Below are 13,576 nucleotides of genomic sequence, written 5' to 3' on the forward strand. Positions count from 1 at the left end.
CTGAAAAAGGTATAAAATTGAAGGGGCTCAATATTTATTAAAATATTTAATTCGGATCTTATATTAATTGCTATTAATTAATAAAATTGAATATTATTTTATAAAATTGAGAATTAATTGGGTAATGAAACATTTCATCAACATCTTGAGGTACTCACTTATAAACAAGAAAAACAACCATAGCTCAAATCCACATAATTTATGTCAAAGGTTCTAAGAGAAAAAAATTGAAGAACTAGAACGTAAAAATACACAAGGATAAAAAAACTATCATAAATTGCTATTGTAATATATAGGTGCTAAAAAGCGTACATGGTTTAAGAGTTAGAATGTGTTTAGGAATGAGGTTGAATCATGCTTAAAAAAATCTAATTTTTATTTATTTTAAATTAATTTTTTTAGTATTTTTTAATTTTTTTGAGGTGTTAAATTTAGAAATAAATATTAAAAAATAAAATAAAATATTATTTTACTATATTTACAAACAAAAAAATATTTTTAAAAATAAACTCTACTAAACTTTAAAACACCAAGTGAAATGCCACCGGTAAAGGAGAGAAATTTAAATTCCCCGTTTACCAAAGCAATGATGGTCAACCATAGAGCTATACAAAAAAATAAAAAAATAAAATTGAATGACAGATATAAATTTTGTGCGGAGCGTCCAAGAGACTTGCCGCTAGCAATAAGCTTATACGTCTTGTTATCTACCCCACCTTGCGAGGATCCAGTTTTGATAATAAGTTTGTTTTTCTCACTTCGATGATTGCTCTGTCCCTCCCACTACAATCATTTCTTTACCTATAAAAAAATATAAATTCAAATCTCTAAATTGACACGTCCATCTCTCCCCCGCTTCTATTTATCTCCTACCCTCTAATCTGTACAGACATGTCCTGCTTTACATCTCAATGCTTTTTTCTTTTTTCTTTTTTTTTGCAGTAATCCCTTAAATGGAACTAGCTGCTTGAAAACAAACAAGTGGAGAAGGATCGAGCGATAGAAAGAGCGAGAAGAAGGAACGGGGAAGAATTGTTTTCTAATGATATGACGTTAATGCTGTTTTAAATCTGGGGGTGACACGTGTTCAATAAAAAGGAGTCGGCTGCTAAACTATCCATACAAGGATTTTAAGAATATATTTACTGCACTGTATTTTTAAATTAAATGCCACCGAACTAAATAAAGTGTATGGATACGATTCCAAAGAGGACAGTGCAGGAAAAACTGGTGCTCTGTTTTTTTTTCAAAAAACTTTCGGATAAAAAATAAAAATTCATGACGTCTAAAAAGGAAAAACGAGCCGGAGAAAGAATATTTACTGTCTAGATGGTTATTCTTGAGGTGTCAGTCAGCAAAAATCATTCTTGCAAAAACCCTAAAAACAGGGGGAAAAAACTTCAACATTTGAAAAGGTCTCGAGTGTAAGAGATATTCTCCAATCGAAATAAGAAATCCAAGCAAAATTCTAAAATAGGAGAAAAATGTGTCCCACGAAACGATGAACCTAAGACTTATTACGACGACGTATTTAACGGTTTTGAGTCTCAAGGCTGTCCATTCAATCACCTTCAACTCTCTCCATACATTAAAAAAATTAAAAAAAAAATGACACCACCCCCAACACAGGAGCCAAAGCACCTAGTAATAAGTCAACAATGATACATTCCAAGATATGGAAATGATCTTCATCGGCCATTCAACCCCTAACCCCCTTCATTCTTTTAATCCTCATAAATAAATAAATATCGTATTTCTAACCCCAGATAATTAAAATTTTACGATGACCTCCCTTTCTCTCTAGATCAACACGACCACTGCACCTTCACTTGCTCTCACTAAACTTTGTCCAAGAATGTCATCCGAAAATGAATCCCACGCGCCCCTCCTCCGCCCTCGCCAAGACTCTCCGACCTCCCCAACCGCCAGCCAAACCACCCTAGCCGTCCTCCTCGGCCGAGCCACTGGCCGCCGCGGCCCGTCCATGCTGGTAAGAGAAACAGCAGCTCGTGAGCTGGATGAGAGACGCGCTGACTGGGGGTACTCGAAGCCGGTGGTGGCATTAGACATGCTGTGGAACGCAGCGTTCGTGGTGGTTTCGGTAACGATGCTGGCGGTGACGGCGAAGGAGAAGCCGAACACACCGATAAGGATATGGATCTGTGGGTATAGTTTGCAGTGTTTGGTGCATGTTATTTTGGTGTGGTTGGAGTATAGGAGAAGGAACACGAGGAGAGGGAGAGATGTAGAGAGCCAACAACAGTCAATTGAGGGAGAAAATGTTGTGGAGAGTGAAGACGAGGATGGCGATGAAAATGATAGAGCATCTCCTCCTAGATCAAGGTAAATGAAAATGAAGATAAAAAAAAAAAAGTCTTACCTTTTTTAATATTTATTTTTGCGATTTCTGGTTTTTGTGCTTATTTGGGATTTTCTCTTTCTTTCAAAAAGATAATTTCAGTTTTGAGTTTTGTGTTGGTTTTCATATCACATATTATTAGGGTTTTAGTTTTTTTGTTGCAGTTTTACTGTTGGTTGATTCCTTAACTCATGTGTACCCGAGAATTCATATTTCATCAAATTCTTCTTTATTGGAAGACTACTAGCACAGCATCCAAGATGGACATTTTTGTGCATTTTGCATTATTAGGTGGTACATGGAATGGAAGGAATGTGAGCTAATGTGACAAGTTCATGGAAAAGAGAGAGATGATTGGACGAAGTTCCCAAGTGAAAGGATTACAATTTCACTGGAGGATATCAGATGTGGAACACGTAACATGCTTTTTTCTTAAAGAAAGTTCGAAACTTGAAAGAGTTGTTCTGCGATTATAAAACTTAGTGTGGGATGGATTTGACTAAACTTAAACAGTGAAAGGAGATTTTGCATGAAAACGAGAGGGACTTTGTTTTTGTTCTCTTTTACTTATTTAGTTACTATCTCAAACCACGAGGGATTCTTGCAATCTATCTTGATTTTAAACCTTTGTGCAAAGAGCGTTAACAATTGATTTGTCTATGATGATAACATGGGCACATCATCTATGGAATTCTAGAGACTGGATATCTAGTCTCATGCTTGTGCCCACCTCTGCGTAGTTCATAAAAGCTTTGAAGTATGTGATTTCAGTATACAGATGTGTATGTGTTTATTCAAATGGGAGTGAAGCGACCTCCAAAATGTGATATCTTGCTATTTGTAATTGAGTAACTTTCCTCTCTCCTTCTCTTGTATGGATCTCCACCGGTATCGGTTACAATATGTTGTCTAGTAAATTTACTGGAAGGTTTATCAATTGTTGCTGTCATGTTAATTTAATGATTTCTGGCTCAGTTTCACTAAAAGATGTGAATCGGTGAATACCATGGTGTCATTTCTCTGGTGGATAGTTGGCTTTTATTGGGTAGTCTCTGGTGGCGATGCCCTTTTGCAAAATGCTCCTCGTTTGTACTGGTAAGCATTTTACTAATCTAGTACAGGCTTTCAGTTTCCATTGAATTTATATGGTTGTAGGCATTACCTCATATCACAAGATCTTTTGAAAGCTTCAGGTACCCTTGTCTAACAGAAAATTCTCTTACCAGTATAACTGCCTTTTTTTCTTCCTCTTTTAAATACAACCATACCCCATCAGTGATTTCCTATGTCAGCGTACCAAGACATTTTCTTTTCTGAAGTAATCAACAATTCCTCATGCTTTGTACAAGATTATTTGGCACATAAACCTTACAAATGTTAGGATGTAGGTCATCCCTGTACTTTTTTCTTTTCTTGGTTTGATGCCTTTAACAATAATATATGCAAATAAAGACCACAAGGATATCTAATTCTGAATTTCTGCAGGCTGGCTGTGGTTTTTCTCGCATTTGATGTGTTCTTTGCGATCTTTTGTGTTGTTTTGGCATGTTTGATTGGGATCGCTCTCTGTTGCTGCTTGCCATGCATTATTGCAATTCTTTATGCTGTTGCAGGGCAGGTATGAAGATAAAATATTTACCAACATAAACAATCTGATGGCTTTGCAAACCTTATAGCTGTTTGCATTTCAAGTGCTTAAGTATGACTTTCTGCTTCTCTCTTTTAATTTGTGACTAAATAGGAAGGTGCATCAGAAGCAGATCTCAGTATGCTGCCAAAATACAAATACCTAGTAATTGGTAATGAGGAAAAAAGGCCCAGAGTCGGGGCAGGGAAAATGGTTCCTGTGGAAACAAGCAGTGGGTACTTGTCAACTGAGCGTATACTTTTACCTGAGGATGCAGTAAGTTATTTATCATGAGAATTTTCAGTTTTTTAAAACCTGTGGATCTGCACTTTTATGAACCACATTTAGAAGGGAATGCTGTCATTTTTATTTGAAAAGCAATGGAGTTTTGTCAACCTGTTTACTGTCATTTTGATATATATCGCACTTGTGCATCTAGTGTTTCTGCATGTCTGCATATTTGTGCAAAAGGAATTGAAAAGGAAATTTGAGCTATTTATTTACTGTAATGTTGATGAGAGAGCACTGTCTTAGATCATACTGAGATGAGCAGCGGTGAACCTGTAAGTATGGTATGATCATTTAATCTTCGTGTCTCGCCATAATTTGAAATCTCTTTTTAGCCAGTAATCACTTATTCGAAATCTCCGTATAAAAAGTGGAAAATCATGTCTCTTTAGAAGAATGAATGCATGTGTGTGAAATTGCTGAGATGTAAAACAAGAGATATCACTTCTATTGTTGTTATTAGTAGTTCATTTTATTTGGGTGAGACAAATGAGTCCTGGATATGAGATATTTTAGTGAGCATGTTCTTTGCACCTATATTTGAGGATATGGACCTTAATTGTTTTTGCTTAATGAAACAAGGACAACCAAGGACATCACAAACTAGCTACATCAAGTTCAATCAGATTTGCCTAACTTCATCAATTAGCTGAGTTTCTCTCTTGCAAATAATTTGAAAGTTGTAATTGATGATATCATTGCCTAAACATTCTGCATTATGTTACATGGCAATGCAATACATTTAACTTTACACTTTTTGAAAGTAACTGGATATATCTAATTTATTGACACATGGACTGCATTTATTCTAGTAGCTCTACTTTGTACTATATTAGATTTGAGCCCTTATTCAAGGCCTCTAAAATAAATAGGAGGAAAAATTCATTAGGTTATATTTTGCCCTAACAAAACATGATGCATTATTTGTTTTTTCTTTCTTTTCCTTTTCTTGGAGCGTGCAGTTATTCTAAGGCATTTAAAATTTAATACCATGCAAATTAGCTAAATTAAGTCCAATATTACAACACAGAGGTATGGGGACCACATCTGGTTCGGAAAAAACAAAAAAATGTTCAGTGACCATATTTTGAATTAGAAGTGGTTAATCTAGTATTAAAATTGCCTGCATCTTATATATCTAAATGGGATTGGTACATTATCTCAGGAATGCTGATCATGAAAAGGAGAAGTATAATGCTAACTTTACCAAATATCCTTACCAAAATCACTTCTTGGAAAATCTTAAGCATTTAATGAATGGATCCGGTCCCATAAATTTAGAACTTACAGATTGTTTTTACCGTAATAGAAGAGTATATAACAATATTTGACTTCCATCAACCATCAATATTTTAGAGATTGTTCTTACTGTGTTTATTTAAAAAGAAAAAAAAAACAGCTATTACTACAAACATAATGGTGTGGGAATATTTTTTTGCTATGAACATATATAGAAGTATTTTATCAGGTTTGATGCTATATTGAGCCCGTTATTTGGCCTGTCTGTTGTGAGATCGTCCTGCAGGATCTGAGTCAACCTGTCATGTGGTTGGATGTTATTTGGTCAAATAAGTCTGCATTTTCATGCTAGGTTAGTCGGCTGCTGTGTCTAGGAGTTGCTTAAATGCACTAGGTTAGGTCCTAAATAATGCATGGTTCAAGATTCTCTTCACGTGTTTTCTCCTCCAATAATAAGGGAGGCGGGAATGGTCTTAAAATTATACGGTTTGACGAAGAAATATGGAAAAAATTGCTAGGACCAGGAATTTAGTGAAAGACATACATGATTCTAAGAACAGTTCTCTTTCACCATCAAATTCATTTTAAGAGATATCACCAGTGCTGTAGAGTTTGGTTTTAATATTTTCTTTTGATATTTATTTTTCCCTTTAGGAATGCTGTATCTGTCTTAGCCCATATGAGGATGGAGCAGAACTCCATGCACTCCCTTGCAACCATCATTTCCATGCAACGTGCATTGTGAAATGGCTTAAGATGAATGCAACATGTCCTCTCTGCAAGTATAACATTCTCAAGGGAAATGAACAGGTATGAAGAAAAGATAAGGAGAAACCACAATCCACTGGGTCGATACTCCCACATACTGTTCATCTTCTTGTACAGAAGAAATCAAGGTACAAGGAAAGAGGCTTCTTCAAATTTCCGTGAAGAATACAAGTTGTAGCATTCAGTAAACGATTCAGTTAGTTTTTATTTCAGTCTGGAGTTGTATTGATTCGTCTTCCTCTCCTGATTTGTTTGAGAAGCATGCTAAGATGGAGCAAGAATTTGCAAACATTCTGTTTATGCTTAAATTATATGTTTTGTAGCAATGTAATTGCATGATTGCATCTATAGTAACCTGCTAAGTATACAAGTGTCAATCAAATTCTGGCTGTTAGCTATATAGTGAACCAGCTTCCTCGGCATTCAATTCATTTGAAGATTTGATTTTTAGGCTTCATGACTGTATAATTTGTGTAATTGTGTAGTGTTTCTTCTCGTGTAGTTGCATGGAAATGAAGCTCTACCTGGTGAGGCCTAACTTAGTTCTGTCATTGGTCGTGCTTTTGTCACTGTAGTAAGAATGTTTGCATGCTTAACCACGCAGACGCAGCCTCGGATTTTGTCCGCCTCTTCTAAACCCGATTTTTTCAAAGTGGAAATTCTGGATACCACGGGGTAGACCATCGCAATAACTATACAGCAATTGATTTTTTCTACGTTTTTTTTGGTAAACTGAAATCTTGATTCTTTCCAAGAGGCATCAAAAGTTTTGTGTGTGTGTGTTTCTGTTTAGATAGTGTGTGATCGGAAGTGGTGATTGATTTTTAAATTTTTTTATTAAAATAATGTTTTTTAAAACTTTTTAAAATATATTTTTAATATTAATATATAATGATTTGAAAAAATAAAAAATTAAAATTTAGTGAATACTATTCGAAAATTAGTTCCTATGTAATCGAGCTAGTCCGCCTCCATTTTGGGCGTTACAGCTTTTACAAGGGTGTTACGGCCGTTTGCTGCAAACCATTATTTAATACCTGCGATATTATTTACGATCGCAATCGTGGCCATTTTCGTGAATGCAACAGCTATGCTTCAAATTGCACCCACTCTTCAAATCCTTTTTTCTTATTTTAGTTTGTGATTTTCTTCCCTTCTCTTTTATAAAACATCAAGACTGCTCAATGTATACAGCAAATGAAAGATTTCAAGCAAGTAGGTCTGCTCTCCCTCCTTACTTCCTCGGTGCTTCAAGTTTCATCAACCTCTGTTGCTCTGCGTGTTGTCTTTGTCGACATAAATAATTAATTTATCACCTCAAAAATATCACGAGAAGCAGGTGGATCTCTCAGTTGGCCAGAGTAACCAAAAGGTCCAAGGTTCAAGTTCTTCCACTATTTTATTTTGGCGATTCACGTCTGTAATCTGGTAATCCAAGTTGCTGTTCCGGTTCCTCAATATTATTGTCTTGAAACAAAGGGTTCTACTGGAAATGGAGGAGAAAATCTCACATCCAACTCTACTACACAGTGAACTCCACCGTTTTCCCGGTTTGAAACAGGTTGTTTCTTTGGTGGCAAGGGCAAATTGGACATTTAGGGTACAGGATAATTGGCTAGGCCTCTCCACTTTTCGTCCGAGTCCAGTGATTAAAGCATGAAGGGGAGGAGAAGTTCAATCTTGTGCTTGAATGAGCCCAGATACAAGGCAAGGAAAGGAGAATAACACGCAGACTTCAGCAAATGCCAGATATCAAGCTAAAGGGTACTTGTTCACGGACGCTGACACAAAATACACACACGGACTAATTTACATCATGAAATTTAACAAACTGGCAAGGTGTTTTTCTAAAAAAATCAAAATTAACACACTCGGATATTACCATTTGATTTCATCATTTCCTGCCTACCGGATTGTCTACATCTCTATTCGATCAAATGGATTGTTACTGCGTAATTTGGTAGAATCTTCATAATTGATGTCTTGGCTTTCCACCCGCGGACAAGTCAGCTCTTAAATGAATCGTTGAGATGGCGTCCAAAATTGGTATGAAGTGCGTGGCCGCCCTGCATCAATTGCATATTTCAGACAGAAACTGGATAAAAATCTCTCCCGTTGTTAGATTACATTTAAGAGTGAATAATACAACTAAGGTGAAAATAAATACAAACAGTGCTGATTCTCTTTTCCCATGAGCTTTCACATGATGCAGCCACAACATAAACTCGTAGGGAACTGTTAAACTGCTAGCATTTAAATCAGAAGTCGTAAAATTACAAATAAAATTCACCAGGCAACAAAATCCTCCGACACATTTATGATGGATGCAAATATGACATCGCTCCCCTAGCTGGTTGTTCACATTCACTAAAAATGTGCAAGTACAAGAGCTACTAGCACAATTATGGCTTCAATAAACTAAAGAAGCATCAGAAGCATGAATTTCTTTATGCCAAGGATGAAAGTCCCACCCTTAAACATAATCGAGCATGAACTTCATATTTGATCAAGAGTTCCCACGATGCAAACTTTTTATGTAGTTTAGAAGACAGTATTTAGCAATAATATTAGAAAAACTAATAGCAGTGCCGGTAAAACAATTTATTTAGTAAAAGTGAAAGGTCTTTTGAAAATGAAATGAAAGCTTAAATTAAAGTATTGCAGGTATATATTTCAACAACACAAGGGGAAAACAGGAGCAATATTACCATGACATGCTCCTGGATAAAATAAGTGAGAGCCAATTGCACAAGTTACTTGAAGAACATGAAGGATTTGTTAGACTGCCGATCTAAGTTAGCTCTACAAGTTTAAGTCTAGTTTAGATATATGCATATAAATACATAATTCGATGCACAACAAAGGATATACATGTAAATTTGTGCATCACACAAAGATGCAACATTTTTGTCCATGCCCACAAATCATAAATTACCTGTCTTTGGAAAAAAAAAAATAAAAAAAAAAATTATTTGTTAATAACTACCGGACCATAATAGCAAAAACATGCAAATAAATAATACATGCCTTGTAAACAACCATGTGTGCCACTAGGAGTCCTTGATTACCAAATCGTGCAAATAGGGAAAGGTCACCAACAAGATCCAAGATCTTGTGACGACATGGTTCATCAGAGAAACGCAGTGGTGGATTCAACCAACCTTTGCTGGCACTGCAGATAAAAATCAAGGGTTATAACAAGAACCAACTCGTTGTTACATTCCACTTTCTGCACATGTCTCATGTGTACAAGACCAAACTGAAAACAAAAGATTTATAATTTCATATCATTCCAACCATTTGTCAACAAAAGCAAATGCTCAAGTTTAATTTAATCCTACCAGCAACCAAAAAACTTACTTGACAGTTTAAAAATAACATTTACGTAAAAGTAGCAATTACGTAAAAGTATTAAGAAAAATAACATTTTCATGCTTATTTTGAGAAGTGTTAGAGAATAATATAAATCATATCCTAGAACCTTACCTGACAGTTTAAGCTATTGGGTTAAAATGGTTCTTTGACATGGTATCAGAGCCTTGATGAGTAAGCAGTCACGAGTTCGAATCTCACCATCCCCCATTTATTTAATAAAAATTAAGCACGAGGTAATGTGGTTTTGTGCAAGTTTCAAGCCCAAAGGACTTTCACTTGAGGGGGGGTGTTAGAGAATAATATAAATCATATCCCGAGACCTTTCCTAACAACTTAAATTATTGGATTAAGATGGTTCTTTAACAATAAAAATTAACATTATAGCAATTTTGCACCATCACCAATCTCCTTTGTGCAGTTGGTTAAAATGAGCTGCAGTAGCCCAATGAACCTAGCATTTACATACTTTCATCTCCAAGTAAGAATAAAACAGCTGACCTACAAACAATGGCATTGTCTAGTGAGCCCCCTTTAATAAGTCCTGCATTGCGCATATGCTCCACCTGCAAGGATTTTCGAGCATGAATTCTAGCATTAGAAAAATACTCAATTTAGTTGTATGCATGGGCATACGATGACTTGCTAAAGCAAAGACATACTTAACATTGTTTTATTTGATGGAGCAATGCTTAAACCATCACAGAAAAACCATCAGCTTCCATCTAATTATAAGAACCAGCGGCATGTTAATCCAAACATTTTCCCCTTTCTCTTTGATATACACTTGTATTATGCACTGCTTGGGAATGGCGGGACTGAAACCCGTTGCCTTGATTAAAATTATATGCCAGCAATGTAGTGTGATTTTATAGTGTATGGTCTCTGTTACTTTTATTTCAGAAACATAACAGCAATTTGTTTCATCGGTGTAAAATTTTCCATGCACTAGTATTACAACTAGCCATACAATTATATCACCGATAAAATGCAAAAATAGAACTGCAGTTCTTTTCATAGAAAAACTTGGAACAGTAAATTGCTAAAAGGATCGAGAAGATATTCCCAACATTCAATATCTGAAATCTGATTACCCAGGCAGAACGTCTGATAGCTTTAAAGAACTCAACTTACAACATGTTCAAGAATAGAGGCAGTCACATTTTCTGAATAGTAGATAAGGTGACTAATGATGACTAATAATTGAGATGAGAGCTTGGAAAGAAAGAATCCATTCCCTACATATATGTATATAGGGAGAGAAAGAAAGAAAGAAAGACAAGAAGGTCTGTTTATCACATCAAGAGATCAAACAGTCATGGATGTGGTCGTCTTCATGGTAAAAATTACACAAACCCGCACATGTAGGAGATAAGGCAAAACTAATAGCGGCATCTTTTTTTTCATCATACTTTTTCTTTATTAAAACTGCTAAAATCAAGCCATCACAATGAGCAAAGAATAAGAACATTGGTAATGAAAGAGAGGTCAGGACAAACCTCCTCATATATGCAAAAAGTCCTTGATGGAGCTATTTCTCTGGCATAAAGAGAATCCTCCAGTGGAGCTAAGGAAAACCACTGGGAGCCAATGGCAACCTACAAAAGGATGGGGGGAAAGGCATTTGAGCATTTCCCAGAGATAATTAATACCACGAATCTATAATTCTATACCCGAGAACAGTGACTGCTCATCCATTATAAGATTAAAAAGCTCCTTTATTACCCCCAAATGATCAATTACTGGTGGAATGCCTACATGGTAAGTTAAGAGTAAAATCAAATCATTAAAGAAAACACGTAGTTTATACATGAAGATTCAGTTAGGAATCATTGTAATACTTCTCAATAATGTTACTTACTTTACTTAACATCTCAAAGTAATGACAGTAAAAACACAGTAGTAACTCATGGATAAAAGCATTTTCCAACACAAAAAGCAAAAGCAAAAACATCCATCAGCAGAGTGCGCTGCACTTAGATTACCTGAGGAAAATCAATCCCATAACTAACTCGAACTTTCGGTGATGGAAACGCTGCCACAAACGAATCATTCTTCGATACATGGATGGGCTCATTCAAATAGGGAGCCAGTTTCTCACACTCATTCCCACACTCATCTTTGGCTGCCACTAAACCATCCTTTTCTATTCTCTCCACCCATTCCCTCGCCGAACCATCCAATATAGGAACCTGTAAATCACACATTCTCAAAAACACCACGAACGGAAAAAAATGCTACTAACTTACCATGACTGACTGAGTCTGACCTACCTCGGAATCCAAGTCGGAATCATTAGAGTCAAGATTGGTAATTTCAATACGGCAATTATCGACACCCACAGCCTCGAGAGCGGAAAGCAAGTGCTCGACGGTTCGAATTTTAACACCGTCGTTGGAGAGAGTTGTGCAAAGAGACGATTCTAGTGCGTAATCGATGGATGCTGGAATTGATTTGGAGTTGAAATAAAAGTAGCGCCCTTTGCCTGCTAGCTCTGGCAATAGCCTTACTGTTGAAGATTTTCCTGAGTGGAGTGTCGTCCCACTTGCCTCCACGCATCTCTTTAGTGTTTGTTGAACCCTGCCACACTGATTTTATTTCAAATTTTTTTACTACTAGTTTACTGAATAAATGATTTCTAGGAAGTTGAAAAGGAAAGAGAGAGTGCTACTGGTTTCCAGGAGATGAGTTTGGATGACTTTAGAGCGTCGAGGGCACCGGAGATAGCCATCAACGCCGTAGTGCTTTCCACGGAGAGAGAGAGAGAGAGTTTGAGAGTGTTTTAAACTCAAATGTTTTTTATTTAAAAATATAATAAAATAATATTTTTTATTTTTTTATTTTTTATTATAATACATTAAAATAATTTAAAAATATTAAAAACGTATATAAAAAATTAAAAAAATAATAATTTTTTAAAAAAACATTTTAAAATACAAAATCAAAGACAAAAACTTTTCAAGGCTTGGAATTTCGGATCCTGGAGGGACAAATTTTGAAATGAGTTTAATTTGCTTGACAACAAGAAAAAAAAATTGCATATTGAATTGTTGAGTACCTAACTTTTTATTCAATCCTGAAAGAAAAGGATCAATACCATTTGATACTTCCTGATTCAAAGAGGAAAATAATAGCTTCATTTCATTCCTGAGTTAGAATTGCCTGAAAACTTATGACTTTAGAAGGGGTTACGAGAATAAGAGAATTTTGAGGATCAAAGCTGTGCTTTCGTGAATTTTCTGGCTTTTATGTCTCACCGCTTTGTAGTGACCTGGGTGGCAATGGCGTTAAAGCATTGATTAAATAAATGTTATAAGTTTGCTGTTCTTGTTTTGCCTTGGACTTTTATACTCAAAACAATTAGCGGAGTGGCTTCCCTCTATCTCTTAGCATTGTTATTTTTCGTAGCACCTTGAAGTCTCTATCCACCCTGCTTGATCTTTCAGTGGCTCATTTTAATGTCCTGCGGGAAAAAAGGTAATTCTAAGCATGGTAGGAATAGAAGAGATAACATAAGCTGGTCATGCTATGGGGAACTTGAACATCATATTATGAACCCTTATTCTCGTGATCCATCTTAATTACAATGTTTCCTTGTTATCTTTTATCTCCTTTTCTTTTTAATAAGCAAAATCATTGTTACAATTGTTTCTTGTGCTTATCTAGAGTGGAGGACGGCTAAGTCATCCATTGCAGTCTAGTGTTGGAACAATATTCTAGACTCAGACATGGGGTTGTCCTTTTATTCTGAGCATTCTGCTTTTGGGGCTCTGGGGATGAGCAGGTACATGACAGAGGTGAGGAGGCTGCCGCTTCCCCGGAGCAGGACTGAAGCTGTTTACCAAGGATTTCCAGGACTTGAAGAGTCCCTGGTAAGCCCCTTTTCTTGACAGATTTTGATTCTTTAGTGTTCCATAGTTGTT

The 13,576-nt window shown here is 36.0% G+C and overlaps 2 protein-coding genes across 3 annotated transcripts; one reads left to right on the plus strand and one right to left on the minus strand.

The window, feature by feature from the left end:
- The first annotated feature begins 1,609 nt into the window (after positions 1-1,609).
- LOC118046441 (E3 ubiquitin protein ligase RIE1) lies at positions 1,610-6,738 on the plus strand. Its single transcript, XM_035055342.2, has 5 exons — positions 1,610-2,343; positions 3,335-3,454; positions 3,845-3,977; positions 4,101-4,262; positions 6,168-6,738. Exons 1-5 carry the CDS (start codon positions 1,856-1,858, stop codon positions 6,327-6,329), a joined length of 1,065 nt encoding a protein of 354 aa, XP_034911233.1. The 5' UTR covers positions 1,610-1,855; the 3' UTR covers positions 6,330-6,738.
- Positions 6,739-8,015: 1,277 nt separating this feature from the next.
- Positions 8,016-12,470, minus strand: LOC118046440 (probable UDP-3-O-acyl-N-acetylglucosamine deacetylase 1, mitochondrial). 2 transcript variants are annotated; one of them, XM_073412057.1, is made up of 7 exons: positions 12,325-12,470; positions 11,927-12,241; positions 11,639-11,845; positions 11,153-11,251; positions 10,155-10,219; positions 9,350-9,453; positions 8,016-8,347 (listed from the first exon to the last, which is right to left on the minus strand). In XM_073412057.1, exons 1-7 carry the CDS (start codon positions 12,382-12,384, stop codon positions 8,295-8,297), a joined length of 903 nt encoding a protein of 300 aa, XP_073268158.1. In that variant the 5' UTR covers positions 12,385-12,470; the 3' UTR covers positions 8,016-8,294. The 2 variants fall into 2 exon arrangements, with proteins under 2 accessions (XP_073268158.1, XP_034911232.1); XM_035055341.2 differs by having other exon boundaries at positions 9,309-9,453.
- Between the last annotated feature and the right edge of the window lie 1,106 nt (positions 12,471-13,576).

Source organism: Populus alba, chromosome 10, assembly GCF_005239225.2.
Source record: "Populus alba chromosome 10, ASM523922v2, whole genome shotgun sequence".
NCBI lineage: Eukaryota > Viridiplantae > Streptophyta > Magnoliopsida > Malpighiales > Salicaceae > Populus > Populus alba.